The sequence below is a fragment of the Salminus brasiliensis genome, chromosome 23, assembly GCF_030463535.1.
Source record: "Salminus brasiliensis chromosome 23, fSalBra1.hap2, whole genome shotgun sequence".
Taxonomy (NCBI): Eukaryota; Metazoa; Chordata; class Actinopteri; order Characiformes; family Bryconidae; genus Salminus; species Salminus brasiliensis.
Genome location: NC_132900.1, coordinates 13,630,598 through 13,652,536, shown reverse-complemented (window position 1 = coordinate 13,652,536; position 21,939 = coordinate 13,630,598). Strand labels below are relative to the sequence as shown.

The window sequence follows — 21,939 nt, the reverse complement described above, 5'->3', positions numbered from 1 at the left end:
ACCTCTATGTCAGCAACGGGTGCTACTTAAAGTAGCTGAATGCATTCATTGGGGTGAAGGGGTGTCATAAATATATGGACATATCGTGCACTCAGCAGGTTATCAATTACTAGCTGGGGGATCTAGTCGTAAATCTAATGAATAAACAAACGTGCTAAAGCACAGTAGCCTGGCTGACATTAAACGGAGGTGGAGTTTGGTAGAGAAATGTTCCCCGCGCCAAATCGACACCCAAAAGCCACCAAAAGAGGAGTGTTATAATTCCAGCTTTCCAAAATAAGCGTGTTTTCGTCCTGTAACTGCCCGAGCTGGCTGCTGCCTGTGCTAAGCGCGGCGGAAACGCACGTGGCGGCGTTGCGTAGGCAACACAGCCAGACTGCGTTATTTTTTCCCCACCCGTATTCCAAAAGCCCCTCCTCCTGCGCTAGGATTGGCTAATCGTCCACACTGAACGCGCGCCGAACAGGGGGAATGAACTCACAGCCAATCCACGCTCGTGGAGAGATTTTGCTGGCCAATCATAGCTCAGGAGGCGGAGATTGTCGGAGTACGGGTGGGGAAAAAAAAACACACAGCTCGCCAGACTGCGCTTGGGCGTATCGCGCAGGCGCACTGCGGCTCCTCCTTTTCCAGGGCAGTGCTGCAGGCGGACCGCAGAGAGCCAGCGTGATTTCCTATGAGGAGGGGTAGCGCAGGGTCTCAAACTTACAGGAGAGGAAAACCCACTAAAATGACAGACGGCAACGATTTTATCGAGCAGTTCTCTCAGCCCCCCGCCCTGACATCTCTAATCCTGCCCCTGTAAGGACTTTGCGTGTCACACCGAGGATCGATGAAGCCGACGGCAACCTGAGGATAATGCCGGAGAACGGATGAAAACTACTGCAGCTGGCCGCGGTCACTCTCTGGGTTGAGCAGCACGGGCAGAAACGGCGGAATGGCGAGCCGAGCGTGTGCCGGACATTTAAGAACCTCCGGTGGTCCTTGAGCACCCGAGCCCACCCAGTGGTCCGTTATCTGGGAGTAAGATTTGATTGTGTGTGTGTGTGTGTGTGTGTGTGTGTGTGTGTTTTGGCGCATCGGAGATAACTACAGATCCAGTCGCTGGAATGTCACCCGCTGCATAGCGGACGGAGAGAGAAGATGGGAGAGGCGGCGGAGGCCAGAGAGGCCAGGAGGACCTTCATCGTCCCGGCCATCAAATCTTTCGACCACTACGACTTCTCAAGGGCTAAAATATCGTGCAGTTTGACGTGGCTCGTAGCCAAAGCCTTTGGGTCAGGTAGGGGGCGCTTTTCTACCCTTTCACACACCTTGGCGACGAAGGAAGGGACTAAGTAAGGGTCTAACTGGGCAGAAAACGCAGAGTAGAGAACATGAGGATGTTGGAGTTGAAGCTGTGTTAGATCAGAAAAGCTCTCCGGCTGATTTAGGATGCAGCCCTCAGCCAGTAACGTGAAACCGCGCAGCGTCACTCGCTACGCTGCTCCTCCAGATGAATCACGAGAGGAAAAAATGACAGCCTGCAGCTACCCCCCAGTCCTGCTTCAGCGGATTAGCATACTAGTCTACAAACTGTTGCTCTTTTTCTCTTTGGATTTGGGGAAAGGGAGGATTCCGGCGGGGTGGGAGCTGTCCTCAGGCGGCAGAAGAGGAAACCCCCACTCACAGGCTCTCATTCCAGCAGTGAGGTTCACACTAACGACCCAGGCCAGGGCTTGTTACTCATCAGGCCGGAGCACTGCTGAGCTTCCTGATGTCTTTATAATGTTCAGAAAAAGAGGTGATAAGCTAAAGGAGCTGAAGTGAAGACAGAGAGGTATAGAGACATGTATAGAGTTTTTAAACAGTCACAGGTAGGACACTCCAACCAGGCCTTGTCCGGTCTAGACTCATGGAGGGTTCAGCTGGAGGACCAGTGAACAGTGTTCATTTTATATTCATATTTTATATGTAATTTTTATACTCATTTCAGTGTGGTAACGTTAAACTGAAGATGTCTAATAATATCAATATCAATAATAATAATAATAATAATAATAATAATAATAATTAGAGATGCACCGATACCACTTGTGCCTTACTATATCAGATATTCAAGTATCTGCCGGTACTGAGTACAGATACCAACTCTTAAATACTTGATAGATAGTTATAAATATAATATAACACTATAAATAGTATAATATCTATAATACTTATAGTGTTCCACTTTTTATAGGTTGTTTTATGTCTGATCCCAAATAAGATATAATAAGTGTGAAAGAACAGCATTTGCTTGTTGAGGAACTGCACATATGAAAAGTTTCAGAGCTATAAAAAATAAAAATGACCACAATGCAGAAACACGTGCAAGCAGGGAAGCATGATCATGCTAAGCTTCACCAAACAGCAGCAATTTCCCATTCAGGTACACGTTTCTCTGTTAAAAGCTATTAAAACTTCAGTGTGTGGCCTTTAAACAAGCTGCTTCAACTCCACCTTTGGTTTCAGAACCAAAACAAAACACCACATGGAAACAGAAAGTGCCAAAAGTTCAATTAAATATCTGTTTATTGGTAATAACTCTTTATGACTGGCTTTTACTGATTGTAGGACATCTGTAGGGCATCTGTAAGCTTCATGGTATCAATGCTCTTTATTGCAGTTACAATACTGTGTGTAAGAGCCAGTGTCAGCACACTAGTATTAGTAATAATAATGATAATAATTATGAATCAAGTTTTCTGATTTTATCATTGTATAATAGAACATGTTAAAAAGGTATAAAGAAGTTGTTCTTTGCTGTATGAATAGTAAGTAAGTAACGCTGGCTTTCGCTTTGTTTGGGTGCAGAGTTTGAGCTTTCCTTCTGCGGACACTGACCACAGGAAAAACTGTGGTCAACAGGCCTGGTGTGTGTAGCAACCCAAATTCTGATGGCAAACAAAGTCTGGAGTTGACTAGGGCTAGCAGGGCTTTCACTAGCGGGATGGGTGTAAATATAATGAGTCAAGACTGTTATGGAACAGTCGTGGGGTTTTGGAAGCAGCCCATTTTGCGGCTCTGCTGTAGTTATGCCAGATTGTACGCTTATTCAGCCCTGGCCATTGATGCTGAAGTGGTTCAGTGCTGACTGTTTCTGATTGAATCTCAATACAGGGCAACCAATCAGAGCAGAGGCCATTTACATACATCCGTCCTAACGGCACAGTACCAAAAACAGTTTGTTCATTTTTATATTAGGATTAAAGTTGTAAACTCTTTTACTCTTAATACTTTTATTCTTAGTACGTAAGAACACATGGTCATTAGCGATTGAATGAGAAGGGCCTTTGAACCTTATTTGTCATTAATTCGCTTATAAAAACATGTTATTCCTGTGATAAAGATGATATTTGGTTACAGTTTACATGTTTTTTTGCTGTTATGTTTGTTTATATACTTTGCATTAGCTAAATCTGAGGAACTCGCAGTGGATTCCCCAGTGGAGCACCATGGGTTTTTGCCTTATGTTTGAGGGACTGCAAGTTTGTCAATGCTGTGATGGAAACCCATCAGCAATTCTGGGCGCTTTATTCGCCATTTTCTGCTGATACTGGTAAAACTGCAGGTTGTTAATATATGGGTAGCTGTAGTGTGGGTGTAGTGCGTATGGTGGTTGCTGTAGTGCGTAGAAACCACATGGGACTGGTGGCACTGAGCAGTTGGCGTTAACGCTGCCAGTGGGCCTAAGTATGGCCTTACTCACTAGGGAGGCCAGTGTGGTTCTACGGTGAATTTGGCTAAGTGATTGTTCTGTGAAGTGAGCTTGGAGGTGTTGTGGGCTGTCTTAAGTCAGCAAAACACTGATAAAGGGAGGTGTCTGCTCGATGACCCCTGTGAGGTGAGTTATGAGAATATGGGTGTATGGAATGGGTCGGGCCAGCCAGTATTACAATGCTAGTTACTTCGTACTAAACTGGCTACGAACAGACACACTGCATTCTTATAGATGTATCATCATTGGGTTTGTCCTTGGCAGACCTTACAAAGAGAGATTACTCACTGTTAGTTACACATGCACCTAGAAACCATGCGCTTTACAACATATACCAACATGTACGGGCGTCCTCTCCTTTTCAGCCCCCTCTGTTTTCAGTCAGTCAGTCAGTACTGCAACTACTGTAGACCCACCCCAAGCAGTGTATTTCAAAACCTTGGTTACTGTGACAACTATTAAACAACGATATTTCTGTGGAGTAGCAAGCGAGGACACACTTGTAGAAGAGCATTAACTCATCTTTCCCTTCTCATTGACCTTTCACTGCTTGTTAGTTTCAATGCTGTGTTTGTTCTGGGATGTGGTAAGTCTGCATGTGCTCTCCCATCTGGCTGCGTCTCAGTAGATTAACCTCTAGTGTCTCTTCATAGGATTTAGGGCATAGAGTTAGTTTTTGTCCCTGCAAAACATGCTTATGTATACTGATCAGCCATAACATTAATACCACTCCTTGTGTCTAGAACTCACTGTCCATTTTATCAGCTCCACTGACCATATAAATGGATATGTTCTCTGTAAACCTCCTTTCCCTCCTGTTCCTTAATGGTCAGGACCCCACAGGACCACCACAGCAGGTATTATTATTTGGGTGGTGGATCATTCTCAACACCGCAGTGTCACAGATATGGTGTTAGTAGTGTGTGTTGTATTGCTATAAGTAGATCAGACACAGCAGTGCTGCTGGAGTGTTTAAACACCTCAGCATCACTAAGAACAGTCCACCAACCAGAAATACCCCGCCAACAGCGCCCCGTGGGCAGCGTCCTGCGACCACTGATTAATGACTAAAGGATGACCAATACAAACTGTATTGCAACAGATGAGCTCCTGTCTCTACAAGGTGGACCAACTAGGTTGGAGTGTCTAATAGAGCTCACAGCGAGTAGTAAAACTCCAGCAGCACTGCTGTGTCTGATTCCAGCATAACACACTACTAACACACCACCACCATGTCAGAGTCACTGCAGTGCTGAGAATGACCCACCACCCAAATAATACCTGTTCTGTGGTGGTCCTGTAGGGTCCTGACCATTGATGAGCAGGCTAACACAGTATGCAGAAAAACAGATGGACTGCAGTCTGTAATTATAGAACTACAGAGTGCTCCTATATGGTCAGTGGTGCAGATAAAATGGACAGTGAGCCAATGTTATGACTGTTCGGTTTAAATATCCATTCGTACCACAGTTACCAACCTTGATACCCCGCTGCCTTCAACATTTTATCGTTTACTTTGCTTCCAACACACCTGATCCAGCTAATCAGCTCATTAATACACAGACTTGAAGGTGGTGTGTTGGAGGTGCAGGGCAGGGAGTCCACCAGGACTAGGGTTGGGAACCACTGCATTAATAACATAGTGAACATTATCTTTGATGCCTTTTTGGCTGCAGTGACCTTTGCAGCACAGTCTGATTTACCTCTTTCACTCGCCCCCAGGCTGTAAGCTGCATTAACCGAACCCAGGGTAGATTCCTTAATGCCCACCCTTCTCGCTGAATGTGGAGCCACGTGTAGTACACTCTTGACAATTAAGGTGCTACAAAAGGTTCTGTGAGCAATGCCATAGAAGAACTACTTTTGGTTCAGCACGGAGCACTTATAAACCGGGCTGGGTCCAGTTTTCTCAGCATGGTTAGCTAACCATACTTGAGGATCTGCTGATTAGCTTCATATTTGCGTCACCTTTGTGAGGAAGATCCTGGGTCTTTATATTTCCAGTACAGAAAATGGTGGAGACTGACACCGATCATTAGTGTGGTGAAAAGTACACTTTAGCGCACTACTGCGACGTTAGCATGGCCCGGCGAGGCGGGGTTTCTGTTTTAAAAGTTGATGTGTAACAGCTGTACTGGACCATGGTCATAAATCTGTGTCTGAACGTTGCCTTTTATATCAGGACCACGGTTGTAGCTACGCATTAGCATTAGGACTGCAACTATCAAATATTTTTGGAATCGAGTATTCTGTCGATTTTTTTTCTTCATCAAGTATACAGCTTACGTTTGTGTTTTCAAACAACTATATCAACAGTGTGTTCTGCAACACGAACACTTTTACTAGATCAAAGCTTAAAACCTTTGACTTATTGGCTCCAGAACTAAGCCCATTCCATCAACCTTTACTTTATGATGTACATGAAAAAAGAAACTATGAAATACAACTTCACAAACATGTTTGTCCTTTTATGGTTTTATTTTATTAGTTTTATTATTGAACACTTGCACATGCATTTTCCACCATTACCATAGAGAGCAAAGTATATCACTTCTTAAATCTTTGAAACGTGTATCAGCTATAACAGTCTGTGTAAAACAATGAGACCGGAGCTACATCTAATAAATGGCCACGCTGGCGTGGTTTAAGACAAGTGTGATTTATGCATTCAGATTACATGAGGCTAACAGATGAATTGCGGCTTAGGATTTCAACACAATATTAAAGTTTCCACCTTAAAATGCCATGCTTAAACTAGTTTGGAAACTACAAGAAAATTCCCACCATGCTAAAAACTACATCCACTGGCTCTTCAGTGCCTTCCTAGCAGGAGAACAGGATGGATTTTTCCAGTGCAGGCCGCAGTGGTGGATGTTGGCTTTAAAAAACACACAGTGATGTGGCTTCTTGTGGTAACGCAGCCCAGCTTGCCACAACACAGAGCCCCTATGGAGTGTGCTATAACAGGAAGGCCTCTGGCGGCTGTGTGTGTGTGTGTGTGTGTGTGAGGTCATTACAGGGACTGTCTGTTTTTCCTATCAGACTCTCTGTATTTGGGTCATACAGTATGGGCTTGCTTAAAATTTCATTGCACAGAGCGATTTTTCATCTCCCTGCTTAGAGCTCATACTCCCACACTGGGTCTTAGTGCTGCCTGATAGATCTGCAAGATGGGAACCAATTACTTGGCCCAGTGAAGCTTAAACATCGTGTGTGTGGCTACTGATATATGCCGACTGTGGCTCGTAAGCCACTGATCAGTGGTGTGAGCATCAAAGGAGCTCTAAGGGAGGGCTTAGAGTAGGGCTGAACGATATGACGATGCTTATAGTAATATTAATTGATTATTTATGTTGCATTTAAAACCTATGTAAAAAATATGCTCTAATAAACATACAAACATACAAACCCAATACTTACTTACAATATACTTGTAACGATTAGCTGCCGTGAGGTTAGTCAAGTGTATTCACTGTCTAATAGTCCTATCATGAGTTTATCAATCAATTGATGTGTATATTTATTCCAGGCCAGTGTTGCATTTATTCCTCTGGAGGATGTTCACCGAAACGTTTTCGTAGTTTATTATGTAAATTTTACAGTGCCTCATACAGGTTGTGTATACATACATGCCCAAGAGAAACGTCACTAATTCTGCGTCCAACTTCATGTGTAATAATTCTCTCCATTTTGGAAAAGCACTTCTAGTGTTAACTCCTGTTTGGCATGTTTCTAGGCCTTGAAGTAGGCTATTTGGCAGCACAGCGTCATTGCAGCCCGCTTACCGGATTCCGCCATGGTTTTCTAGCCGAACAGACAGAGATCTGGGTGGAGCAATGGTACGTTGAGTGTCTCAGAAAGTGACTGATGGGTGGTCAGTGTAAACCTCCTGTCAAAAACATACACAAATCCTCAGTCCGGTTCGCTGTTTTGCAAACTAATACACATGTTCATGCAATTGCTACAATTATGAATGAATAATTCTTATTTAATATAATATTTAATCATTCATATTCTAATTAAATATTGACTAATACTTCTTTAAGTTACAAACGAGATTCCAGGTTTAATAAAATGCAGCCTTTATAAACAAAACCTATTGAACTGAATCATACTTCCTCAGTAGCCTATATTTGGCTTCGAGCATCACTTGGAGTGCACTGACCTGTCCTGCACTCCTCCCTCTCTTGTGAATCTGTATCCTGTCTGTGGACTGAAACTCAGCACAACAACACTGCTGACCAGCGTGACTCACAAAGGCAGGAAGAGTATCCACTACCGTTACAATATGTCTTCATACTTTAAGCAAAATGCCAACGTGACAAACAATAGAGTAGCCACTGCTTAGCATGATGCCATTTGTTTAAGGCCTAATGTCTCTTAGCTTCCTTTCAGTGTTGGATTGATTAGTATTAGGTTAGCACTGATGTCAGTCCTATTAGCAGGCTGCTGAGCCACAAGATGCTAATGAGCTTTGGCCTTGTTTTGGGTAGTGTTAGTTGCTTTGGACAAAGCCATCAGCTAATGACCTGGTAAGCAATCTTTACCAGTCCTTTGAAGTAGAGCACCGATCGCTGATATGCCTGAGGATGGGGCTGGGTGCCACGTTCACCTTTCCAGGCAAACTTGGAGGTGCAGGGCTTTTGAAATGTTGGGTGAATTGTCTCGCAGCATGAAATGTACTTTTACTTTTTGGAATCAACAACATTTAAAGCCCTGAGCCCTAGCTGCAAGAGACCACTAGCTGCCATCTAGCATTTGAATGAGGAACAACGTTGGGAGAGGTGGGCGACCGCCATGCGAACGTCGCAAGTACGAGGCCGACAATTGGCATATGAACATTGCGGGCAGCGATGTTGTATGAGACAGCCGACCGCCATGTGAATGCTGCAGGTAGCGATGTTGGACGAGGTCAGTGTCTAGCAAATTAAATTTCACTTTGAATGAATATGAAATTACGTTAATGTATTCTTGAAAGAATTGCGGGTTGTTTGTTTTTTTAAAGTTTTTTAATGCCTGCAATAAACAGCACTTTCGTCTGGAGCTAGGCATCTTTAAACTGGAATCCTCTCTGTTCTTCATTACTGAGCTGACATGTTGGAAGCAGCTGTTAAAGTTAGCTGTTAGTCCTGGCTGTAGAGAGTGTAGGACTACAGAGTGAATCTTCCACCCTCTGCAGAACATCTGTGGCAGAGCCTCATAACAGGGATGACCGCTTTTGTTTGTGTTACATCACAGTGGCCCCAGGAGTGTGTGCGAAATCAGACGCATGTGACTCCAGACTGAGCAGCAGTTGTTTATAATGTGCACAATGAAGAAGAACCGTGTGTGTGTGTGTGTGTGTGTGTGTGTGTGTGTTGGACTGGTGGGGGTGTTCCAGATATCTAATATGTGTTTTAAAAAGAAGTGTTGAGTACACAGACTGTGCCACAGTGAACTACCCAATACTGTATCTCTTAAAGACTACATCTGGCCTAGGCTGCATCAACCAGTCGACATTACCAATAGCGCTGATTAAAAAAAAAAAAAAAAAAAAACAGTCTGAAGGGAATCTTATTGATTGGTTGGCTTGAGGATATTTGCGATTCCCATTTACATGCATGGCTGAAGAGGGGAAATACAGATGGCAGGGACTGCAATGCAGGGTTGGGCTCGGCCTGCCCTATTAAACTGTAGTTAAGCCTACAATAAATGCTGGCTGAGGGGATGAGCTGTGTTTTCATCTAAACTGCATGGCTAAAATCTGCTTGGTGGTTATTAGGGTTGCTAATACTGAAGTGACCTGAACACCATCAGCTTTTGGAGCTCTACGGGGTGGAGATTTTTAGACCTCACCTGTTTTCATGCAGTGGCAGTTTTTTGTGTGATTAGGTGCTGATGACTGGTTTCTGTGCTGAGTAGCATCAGATGATCTATCATTGTTTTATTATTACAGGTAAAATAATTGGAATAGAAATGCAGAGTTCTACTAGAATATATGGAGCTCCAAAAGCGGATCTGGATGTCATGGAAGACGTTGTTTTAGTTAATACCATTGTTGAATTAATATATCATATATATCTCACCATGTGGGAGAGACTTAAGGCATTAGGATTGACATAAACATTACTTTACTGGTTAAAACAAACTATAACAAACACAGATATAAAGGTCATTAAAAGGTCATTAAAATTGGACCTTGGCACAGTGTTGTCTGGGCTCAAGATCAGACTAATTATTCGATACCCGATCCAGCTAATTTTGTTAGTTTCGGGCCGATATCCGATCCTAATATCGGATCGGTGCATCCCTGTTCTGTAGTCTAGGATCAGTTTGTGATTAATGTGGTCTGTAAGTTGTGTTTGGTTACCGATAGACATGGTTGTAGTTTGGGGTCAGTTTGTGATGGACAGTGTCTGTAGGTTGGGGTCAGTTTCCGATAGACATGGTGGTAATTTAGGGTCAGTTTCCGATAGACATGGTTGTAGTTTAGGGTCAGTTCGTGATGGACAGTGTCTGTAGTTTGGGGTCAGTTTGTGATGGACATGGTAGGTTGGAGTCAGTTTCCGATAGACATGGTTGTAGTTTGGGGTCAGTTTGTGATAGATAGTGTCTGTAGGTTGGGGTCAGTTTCCGATAGACATGGTTGTAATTTGGGATCAGTTTGTGATAGATAGTGTCTGTAGTTTAGGATCAGTTTGTGATAGACATGGTCTGTAGGTTGGCATCAGTTTCCGATAGACATGGTTGTAGTTTAGGGTCAGTTTGTGATGGACAGTGTCTGTAGTTTGGGGTCAGTTTGTGATGGACATGGTAGGTTGGGGTCAGTTTCCGATAGACATGGTTGTAGTTTGGGGTCAGTTTGTGATACATAGTGTCTGTAGGTTGGGGTCAGTTTGTGATGGATATGGTAGGTTGGGGTCAGTTTCCGATAGACATGGTTGTAATTTGGGGTCAGTTTGTGATAGATAGTGTCTGTAGTTTAGGGTCAGTTTGTGATGGACATGGTCTGTAGGTTGGCGTCAGTTTCCGATAGACATGGTTGTAGTTTGGGGTCAGTTTGTGATGGACATGGTCTGTAGGTTGGCGTCAGTTTCCGATAGACATGGTTGTAGTTTGGGGTCAGTTTGTGATGGACATGGTCTGTAGGTTGGGGTCAGTTTCCGATAGACATGGTTGTAGTTTGGGGCCAGTTTCTGATAGACATGGTTATAGTTTGGGGTCAGTTTCTGATAGACATGGTTGTAGTTTAGGGTCAGTTTCTGATAGACATGGTTGTAGTTTGGGGTCAGTTTGTGATGGACATGGTCTGTAGGTTGGCGTCAGTTTCCGATAGACATGGTTGTAGTTTGGGGTCAGTTTCTGATGGACATGGTCTGTAGGTTGGGGTCAGTTTCCGATAGACATGGTTGTAGTTTGGGGTCAGTTTCTGATAGACATGGTTATAGTTTGGGGTCAGTTTCTGATAGACATGGTTGTAGTTTAGGGTCAGTTTCTGATAGACATGGTTGTAGTTTGGGGTCAGTTTCTGATAGACATGGTTGTAGTTTAGGGTCAGTTTCTGATAGACATGGTTGTAGTTTGGGGTCAGTTTCTGATAGACATGGTTGTAGTTTAGGGTCAGTTTGTGATGCACATGGTCTGTAGGTTGGGGTCAGTTTGTGATGGACATGGTCTGTAGGTTGGGGTCAATTGTGACATACAATAGTTTATTGTACATTTTTGCTTGGAGTTTGGAGTCATTTTCAGGTGGGTATAGTCTGTAGTTTGGAATCAGTATCAAATAGGTAGTGTTTGTAGTTCGGCGTCAGTTTTAGGTGGGCAGCGTCTGTTGGTTGCAGTCAATTTCAGGTCTACAAGCGGTAATTTTGAGGTCTGTTTTAAGTGGACAGGGTCTGTAGTCTGGGGTCTATTTAAGATGGACAGTGTCTGCAGTGTAGACTCAGAGTCACATGGGCAGTGTTTGTAGCCTGAGGGTCAGTTTCAGATGGGTAGTGTGTGCTTTAAGATTCATAAACACAGTGTTTGTAGTTGAGCGTCCCACTGAGCAGAACGCTGCTGCAGGCTGACTGCTCTCTTCCTCTGTGTGTTTGGCCTTCCTGACTGGGCCGTTTCCTGCCTCCCTGCTCTCCCATGGCTGACCCACACAAAGGGGAAAATACTCTTCAGGAAGATGTGTGTTAGTACGTGTGTGTGTGTGTATGTTTCTCTTGATGAGGTGTGTGTTCTAGGCAACGTGAGCAGTTTCCCCTGACCCAGCAGTTTTGTTGAATGTTTGGGAAACTGTTTCATGGCCTATTCAGTATTATAAAGCTGTTCAGACTGATCCGTACCTGCTGCTCCAGGGGATCTCTGTGGTTCCAGTCATATCAGTAGTATGTTAGTAATGTGGTTCCGCTCTGCAGAACAATCTAAGTCACATTAGCAACATTAGCCTAGCATGTCTGCCTCTTCCAAACTAAAGAAGCAAACATGTCTGTGTTGATGAGCTGCATATGGGGTCCATGGAAAAATTTTTTTGCCAAATATTCCTTTTAAGGTAGTCTGATTAGATGGCAAGCAAAAAATTTAGATTGGGACATTCCAAAGAGTGGATTAGATCATTGCTGGTGCTACTGCATGTTGTCAATCACACAAAAAGTTGATTCTTAGACGCATCGGATGTGGACAAATGTCAAAAACGGACTTTCTAGATGTTAATTGATGGCTAATGTTGACGGAGCTCAAAGGGCAGGACTCAGAAGTGCTGATATGTTTATTTTTATTTTTATAGGTTGTATGTTTATCACAGATGCGTGGCAGGTAGCGTCTGCAGATATGTCTGAGCTGTTAAAGAGTGTAGCAAAGGAAGGTCAGATCACTGAGAAAGATTTAGTTGTGGTCACTGATGACGCTCCAGCATGGTCGTTGCCCGCTCGCTACACCTGACCTCTCAGCGAGCGCTCAAGTTGCCCACTGTGTCAAGGACGCATTACTACTTTTATTCATCACAGCCTCACTACAGAACCTTCCAGCTGATTTTTTCACAAATCGCTTTCATTAGTTTTATTAATTACAGATATGGCAAGTCAATTTATTGGGAATCATTTTAAATATTTTGCTTAAAAAATACCAAGTAGAATCACACAGTGAGCAAAAAATGTATAGAAAAAAAGATGCTCCAAATGCATCAATAATGGTTTTACTGTCGCATTGCAGCTCTCTGAATCATAATACAATTAAATCAGGAGGGGCTTAGAGATTTAGATTTCCACCCCTAAAACATACTGTGTATCATTCTCATGTATCATAGCTCACTTTGTTATTGTGTAAAATCATAAATGGAGTAATAAATGAAATACATTCCTTACAAATCACTCTCAACAAACATTCCAGACGTCCTGTGATAACATGAGCTCACACACACGTCTGGAAAACTTCGCCCTGAACAGTGCTCATGTCTGCGCTCCTTTCAGGGAGTGCATGACCATAACATTCAACAATAGACCTGTAAACACCACTTAAACACACACGCTCGATGTGCCCGAACATGCAGACGGGTGGGCACAAAGGCTAAACGCTGCTCCTTTAAGACATGCATTTCCTGCTGCTGGAGAACTAGAACACACGATCTCTCACACACAGGAAATAACCCGGAAAATGCTGGATTCCACAAGCCAGAGTCTGACTCATCCTGGAGCAGTGCAAGAAAGAGGGAATTTTTATAGAACATTGCTTCTCCCAACTGTCGTGAGGTTGCACAGCCTTCCCCGAATGCTGACAGTAATCCCATTCTACCTAATGAGAAACTGTGGAGAGCTCAGGTTTTGTCAAAATGGTATTGTTACCTGCCAGTGTTTGAAGAGCAGCTATATAACATGGCACAGAATAAAATATTACATAATCATAAAGTATACAATCTGAAGGCCCAAGTATTTTTTTTCCATAGCCAACCTAAACTCGACGGGGGAAGTTTAGGATTTTTAGATGTTTTTTTGTTTTTTTTTTATGTCCAACATCGGGCTTTGGGTTTGTTATCTAAGGATGTCCAATTTTTCTAAGGAGGACAAAATTGTACTCTGTCTCCATCTCTCATGTAATATTGAAGTCTGTGAGTGCACTTGGAGAGGAAGGAGTTGGGTTCTGCCTTCATGTTTAGCAGTACACTGTTATAAGTAAAAGTTCCTTGAGGAAACTGTTTCAAACTGTTGAGGCAGCTTTAAGAAAAGATTTTTTGTAGTGTTGCACCGATACCGACACTGTATCGGTATTGCCGCCGATACTGGCACTTACACACAGTATCGGTATCGGCAATAGCAAGAGCACCGATACCTTAAAGCTTATATAGACAATTTTGGTTTGCATATTTTATGAAACCAAACATTTAAACAACCAGTAAACAGCCAGTCATACATAGTTATTACCATTAAACAGAACTTTTAACACTTTTTCTTTCCATGTGTTTTTTTTGGTTCTAAAACCAAAAGTTCAGCTTAAGCAGCTTGTTTTAAGGCCACGCACTGAAGTTTAGTATCTTAATTACATAGGGACGTGTACTTGAAATGAAATGTGAATGTGACCAAATAAAAAGCTGTTTGTTCGAGCTTTGCAAGATCATGCTTCCCTACTTGTGCACTGCATTGTGGTGATTTGCAGTGTTTCATATCTATGAAACTTTTTTAAATGTGCAGTTCCACAACCAGTACATGCTGTTCTTTTTAAGGAGTATCAGGTTTTATAGCCATCTATCAAGTATTTCAGAGTTGGTATCGGTATCGGCAGATACTTGAAAATCTGGTATCGGTATCTGTATCGGAAAGGAAAAAGAGGTATCGGTGCATCCCTAATTTTTAGAAGAAATAGGTTCCTTGAAGGTTCCTCAGAGCATCTTAAGAGGTTTCTCCACAGTTTCAAACTGAAGAAACTTACATTTAACAGTGTACCAATGGGGCCTGACCCTGTCTGGTCTCAAACCTGCAGGTACAGGCAGAGTTTACCTCTAGTTCTCCCACCTTTAGGAGTTTTCACACCTATAGTATGTAAACTTGAAGCTTTTTCGCCTTGGTTTATTTTCACACACACATCCAAAAATGAAAAGTGTGTCAAAATGTGTCACAACAAACCATGTGAGAATGTTCTCTCTCTTATTGGTCAGACCTGTCTGGGGCAGGAGTACGAAAGTAAATACAGGAAGAAGATCCTGTGGTTTGCACTAGTGCATAATTCTGTGCAGTTTAACATAGAGCAACGGCAGAGATGGCACCTGTTCATAGCTGTAGTAAGTTAATCATCTGGGCACTATACCAGGTTAGCACCTGGCTATGGAAGCCATTTAGCTGAACCTTGAGGCGTACACCTAAAAGTTGGGTCGGATCGAGGTCAGATCACGTTCTCACCACAAACTAACAGCTCCAGAGACCACTTCCTCTCAGGGGTCTTGGTGTGGTTGGTTTAGCCCACATCCAAGTGTGATCACTGTATTCACACCTGCCCAAATGAACAAAGTCTGATCACTTGTGGTCTGATTTAACCAAACTAAAATGCGCAGGTGTGAAAACTTCGATAAGGCGTGATGTGGAGGTTTCCTTGCGTTCACAATAAAAATCTAATCGAGCAAAATGTGAAAATCCGTAGTGACGACTACACTTCTACTGAGCACTCGCTGCTGCTGCTGCTCCGTGTGCAAAACCAGGACTGGGGTTTCAGATCATGAATGCCAAAAAAGAGTTTCCTTATCAGTTTTTAATGGCCTTATTGATTACAGAAATAGGAAAGCAACATCCGGTCTAGACGTTTTGGGGGGTGTTCCTGTCTTGCGCCCAAGGATTTTGGGTGAGCTGTGACCCTGACCAGGAAGAAGCAGATAAGAAGGTGAAGAAATGAACATCTGGTGTATTCTAACAGCGCTCAGTCATGTTTGACTCCACCTCATACTTTTACCCCTTGTTTCTTGGGAATGCATGAAACTAAACTACAGCTGCTCAGTTACTGGGTTGCGCTACAGTAATGTTTTGGTATCGCTTCTGCATTAGTTGTATGGAGTGGATGTGATTTTACACTGCTTTTGCTTTTTCAAAGGAAGCTCCGGGTTTGGTGAAACAGATGGATGAAATACTCAAATGTAGGTATTTTGACTAATCCAGAATTGGGAGCTAAAGGTTCTTTAATGGGGGTTCCATCCAGGGTTGTGAATAGCTTTAGTTTAGTTCAGGAAGTTTGATGACCACCACCCCAGCTCATCCCCAACTCCCCAGCTCATCCCAGAAGTACTGGATGGAGCACCATGGTTCCAGAGAACACAGTTCCACTGCTCCACAGTTCAGTGCTAGGGGCCTTTATACTCCTCTAGCCCACGTCTGGCATAGGTTGCCGATAGATTCAGGTATATCTGCTCCAGACAGTCCTGTTCTATTGGCAATACTTCTTTACAGGGAGTATACAAGCTGTGTGTGTATGTGCATTTGCACAACTGTGTCGGCAATGGGTGCAAGTTAAAGTAGCTGAATGCACTCATTAGAAGTTTGTAGGAGTGTATGTTTACTGACTGGGTGTGTTTATTAATGTGCTGGTGTGCTGCTAAAATGTGTGTGTGTGTTTGTGTAGCTATTCTGGACAGATTCCCCAAATCAGATTTGGTGTGTGGTAATGAGATTAGACGGTAAACAGGGTGTCCCTCTGTCATGCTAAGCTGCTAAGAGCTACAGGTCTGGCTGTAACTGCCCTGAGGTCAGATTACACATGGTCAGAAATCATGGCTAAATCAGAGCGGACATAAGTAGAAGACCCTGCTGTTTAGCTCATGAAGAAAGAGGCCAGTTCCATCAATCCTGTTCGTTTCATTGAATTTTAGTGTTCAGTTTATGAGCTGAAATGTAGCTCATACAAATGTATGTTGGTGGAAGTGATTGTCGGTATGGGCGGTATTAGCCATTACTATGGTGGTCTAAATTGCTGGGGCGTGTGTTAACCTGTGGGCTAGTTTTAGTTTTAGCTAATTTAGTGCACGTATTTGTCACACAGCGAAATGTGTCCTCCGCATTTAACCCATCTGTCGTAGTGAACACACACACACTAGTGAACATGGGCGTTGTAGTAGAGCGGTGGGCAAGGGAGCAGGTAAAAGTAAAGGGCCTTGCTCAAGGCCCAACAGTGGCAGCTTGCCGAGCCCGGGAATCGAACCCACAACCCTGTTCAATAGCCCGACGCTCTAACTGCTGAGCCACCACTGCCCCTCATGATTGAGGTTGGGGTGGAAGGAGAATAATCGTACACTATATCTCAATATTTTGGCTTTAAAAATAGTTTTTAGAAATAGAGGATGTGTTTGATGTATTATAGTTTAATTATTAAATATTGATTATTTTTGTCTTAATCCATAAAACCAATCTTTTGAATCAGTGGAGTTATGAATTGATCGTTTGTGGATCGCATGTGTCCACATGGGGAGAACGGGGTTCAGTACCACTCTTGAGGCAGAAAGGTAAAGGTATTTGTCGTACGTATTTGTCACTGTACAGCGAAATGTGTCCTCCGCATTTAACCCATCTGTGGTCGTGAACACACGCACACACACTAGTGAGCTAGGGGCAGTGAGTGCACACACACACCCAGAGCGGTGGGCAGCCAACTCCAGCGCACGGGGAGTAGAGAGGGTAAAGGGCCTTGCTCCAGGGCCCAACAGTGGCAGCTTGCCAAGCCCAGGAATCGAACCCACAACCTATATAAACGAACGAACCCCCTATATAAAAAGTGCACAGATTATAGTCAAGAGAGTACTGTAATGCCACTAGGCCTCTGTCGGTGAATGTTCATGAGGGAAATTAGCCACATTAATTTCAACTGGATTCGTCGCGATGAGCGATTTGAGACGCAGCGCAGAAGAGGGTAGCAGGCTAGCTAGCTAGAGCTATGCTAATGTTAGTGCTGTGTAAGCACGACAATTTCTCTCCCACTGGCTCTAAATAAACTACTAAAAGAGCGATATACTGCGCAGGCCGGCAGTCAGGAGACTGTATTATCACCTTTCCGTGAATTCTACCGTTAGAAGTTAGCGCATAATTCACCCACTCCCTGTACCCACTGCAGTTAGTGCTAGCTATATTTAACGTAGCACTACAGTTTTATACTATGTGCTGCAGTGTACCACAGGTGTGTAGTGCTAGCTAGCTTGCTAACTATCCGGTGTAATTGAAGTCACTTGTGTTTTATTATTTGTGGTAGCTATTTGAGTTAGCTAGCTAGCTAGCATGCTCATCGCTATGTAGCTAATCACCCCACTGCCACCAACCATGACGGCTAAACAAAATTTCAGCATGTGATTATGTACTGTTATGAGTTTATAATAATTCATAATTAATTATTTTACGTTTCTGTTTTTTTCTGTTAATGGTAGATAGCTAGATGCGTTGGCCAGCCTGCTAGTTAATTGCTAAGTTAGCTAAAGGCTAAGCGCAGCTCCACACTGAGATCCAACCACAGCAGTTCCAGCTGTGACCAGGTGTGCATCTAGAAGTGGACAATCTGACCAGATTTTATCATATCGTGATAAATGTTGTTATCGTGATACACTATGCTTTTCTAAGCTTATTGAGGATATAGTCAGTGCTTAAAGAACACTGATCAGCTGCACGTTTTATTACAAACAGTGTAATTAGACTGGTTTTATTAGAGGAACTGCAGCACATCTGTATTTTACACACTGATATAATAGATATTACCAGATCCAGCCCTCGTATCCCGTTTTTGCATTGTAATTTTTACAAATCCATCACTACTGAAGCATTATGTTTGTAATCACGTCTATTGTCATAAATACTGTATCGTAAAAATAAATAATTGTAATATAATAATTTTACAGGATCGCCCAGCTCTACGTGCAGCTCTGTGCCTTTTCTTTGTAATGGTTGTTTACTTAATGTTTTTACTGTTTATTGTTGGGACGTTAGCTAACATTAGCACATAAATGGAGGACTTTTTGGTAACCAAGTAATCCAGCATTTTTTTTAGCGCCACTGCCCCTTGATACCGAAGAGCAGTGTTGTGTTTACCTGCCATTGTAACCTGTTCTCTGTGTCCAGATGTTTGAGACACCTCTTCATCTGCACACATGACTTTCATTGACTTTCATTACTGACACAGATATTCAAATGCACATGCAGCTTGAATAAGTGACCAATGTCCATTTCCAAGCAACAGCCATTGAGCTGTAAAGCCCCCTAGCATGGGGCTGTGGAGCAGTGGAGCCGTGTTCTCTGGACAGTTGGAGGTTAGCACATTTGGGACGAGTTCCTGAACTAATCATCCAACATGACCTCAGCACCTGACCTCACTGATGCTTTTGTGGTGGAATGCAATTAAATCATCCTCAGTAATGTTTCACATTTTAATCTGGGTTTGCTTTGCGTTCATACTGACATATTTGCAAGTGACCTAAAAGGGGTTTTAGAAAGGTAATGTGGTGTGTGTGTGTGGGGGGTGAAGTGTTTTAACCACATTTTGATCATGTACTAAAGATAATGTGCTAATGTGCTAATTTGAAACACTGTGTAGTGTGATGGTGTGTGGTTTGGGACACAGGCCTGCTAACTAAAGCAGCATATAGAAATAATCCCAAGTAAAGAAATGTGGTCAGGTCTATATGGATACTCACCCATGATGAAGCAGGCAGATGCGGACGGCATAGCGAAAGTGCAGGGTTGATTAGGAGATTTTGCAGGCAGGAGTGACCAAATGCTCGTGCACAACTTTGGTTAGTTTAGATCTCGGTATCTGAAATTTTGTGCATTGGGGAAAGACAAAATCGTGCCAAAATATCACTTTTATGTGAATGGATTAGTGCCTCCATTCAGCTCTTTGGTTTCAGGCCTGTGATGTGTTGAACTGAAGACTGAAGGATTGTGCCTTTGTTGCAGAAGAGGCTCATCAAGCAGGAGTCCCTTGTGCTTTGTGAATATGTAAGAAGAATGCTGCCGGGGTATCTTCTCCACGTTGTAACACAGCTCCAAGGCTGTAGTACTGCTTTTTAATTCAACAGGGTTTATTGAGGCTTTGACTGAGTTTATGACTGCGGTCTAGCTTACTCTGTTTCTCTCTATCTGGCTTACTGGCTATGTTCAAGATATATACAAGGAGGAAGTTGGAGGAATTCAAGGAGGGACACAAGTCTGTACATTTACATTAATTGCATTTTGGTGACACTCAAGGTTATTGGTGTGGTGTGGTGTGTTTGTCTGGCTAGGAATTGAACCCTAGTCTGCCACAGGGAAAACTGTGTTACTTATTACTACAAATCTGAAGTTTTCACTAAATTTGTTTTCCTAAAATCAGTTCATTTTTTCAATCAAAATCAATTTATATGTCAGATTTAATCATAAAGCATTTTTAACAAAGGGCAGCAAAACAAATAACTCAGCAAAGACAAAACAAATAAAATGACTAAGGGCAAGGCCAGCCTTTCACAATACAGTCTTTATCTTTGGAATGCTCTCCTGCTGCTGGGCGATATGGTAAAAAAACATTAGATCACAATATTAAAAGATATTTTCAAAATACACAGTATTTATCACAATCGATGTGATTGCAGACAAAATGCATATGAATTGACAGATTTCTTTAAGAAAATACACATCCAAATACCCATTTATGAGGAGGGTGAGAATCTGTTCCAAATCAGTGACAATCACAATCTGATTTTTGCTGATCTGCATTTTATTTTAGATGTGTTACATTTGTTTAATTTCATTCTTCTGTTTGCATTTCCACCATTAACACACTTTAAACCGCTTTAAAGTTCAGTGTAAATAAAGCTTATTAAAATGAATGTAATGAAAATTTAATCAAAGAACAACAGCAGCCTTGTATTAGAACGAAGTCATTAGACTGAACTATGCTGGCCTAAATCAGACACAACCTATTCATGGGCAGGCAGCTCTAATGAGAATTGATCTGAGCAAAACTGTTGGAATTGAGAAATGAGGCTGATCATGTGACCCTGGCCTCTATGTCTCCTTGTCATCCTTTTCCCCCTTTTTCTTTCTTACCCTTTGTGTATATCTTTCTCTCTCTCTCTACAGACAGTATCCCGCCCGAGCTGGAGGACCCGTTCTATAAGGACCAGTATGAGCAGGAGCATCTGAAGCCCCCAGTGGTGTCTCTGCTGCTCTCTGCCGAACTCTACTGCAGGGCTGGGAGTCTGATCCTGCGCAGCGATGCAGCCAAACCTCTGCTGGGCCATAATGGGGTCATCCAGGCCCTCGCCCAGAAAGGCCTGTACGTCACTGACCAGGAGCGACTCGTCACTGAGAGAGACCTCTGCAAAACGCCCATCCAGATGGTAAGAAGCCTTTACCATCATTATACTTTGCTCATTTGCTCCCAGTGTTGGTTTCTTGGGCTCTAATGTCAATTTAGAAATCAGCTATAGATGCCTGGGGGAAACCAACTCATCTGCACCATTGTACGGAAAATGCTGAGCTGAACGATGTGTCCTGAGGTGTGCAGGCTGGTTTTCTGCACAGTGTTAGCATCCAGTGCATTTCCATGTTTGTTTGTTTGGAGACAAAAATGCTTTCAAATGCTTATCCATCTTCTCTCCACATGGGAGCAGATCATGTGCGCTGCTGATATCATGCAAACTATAATTATTACGATGTTTGACAATATCAGTTATTGTCACAAGGCTATTGGTCATATCCATTCCCCGTGAGGTACAGGTCAGATCTCCTCGAATACCTGCAGTCTGAAAAGTTTGCTGTCCACACACCTCCTGTAGTGGCTGGATGCTTGTTCGTCATCTATGACATCACCTGAACTTCCTCACTCCTTAACCCACTCCATCACGTCATATGTGATGTTATCTTGTTGTTGTTTTTTTTGTGGGTATTCACCAAACTGGAAGATCCCTTTAGAGATCTTTAAAATGACACTGTATGACAAACGTCCATCTGAGCTGTTCTTTTTGATGGCCAGTGTACCTCATCTTCCTGTGGCTTAAAGGTTAAAATCACTTCTATTTAAATACTAAGTAAGTGTTTAATGTTTTTTTTTATTGTTTTATTTATTGGTTTAAGATATGCAACCAATGTACATACACATGCACACCAGCACAATGGAAAAAACAAGCAACAAACGAGTAAATAAATTAGAAAACAATATTTCAACACCACAAATCAGTGGCAGGAAGCAACAGCACAAGACAAAATTGGGAAAGGTTACTTTAAATATGATTAATTGGTTTCTTGATG

The 21,939-nt window shown here is 42.8% G+C and overlaps 1 protein-coding gene across 2 annotated transcripts in view; it reads left to right on the top strand.

The window, feature by feature from the left end:
- Positions 1–659: 659 nt before the first annotated feature.
- camsap2b (calmodulin regulated spectrin-associated protein family, member 2b) overlaps positions 660–21,939 on the top strand; it is a 73,078-nt gene continuing 51,798 nt past the window's right edge. For both annotated transcript variants that reach the window (XM_072669370.1, XM_072669369.1), the window contains exons 1-2: positions 660–1,282; positions 20,770–21,029. In XM_072669370.1, the coding sequence (XP_072525471.1) occupies positions 1,144–1,282; positions 20,770–21,029 (399 nt within the window). In that variant the 5' untranslated portion in view covers positions 660–1,143. The remainder of the gene's footprint in view (positions 1,283–20,769; positions 21,030–21,939) is intronic.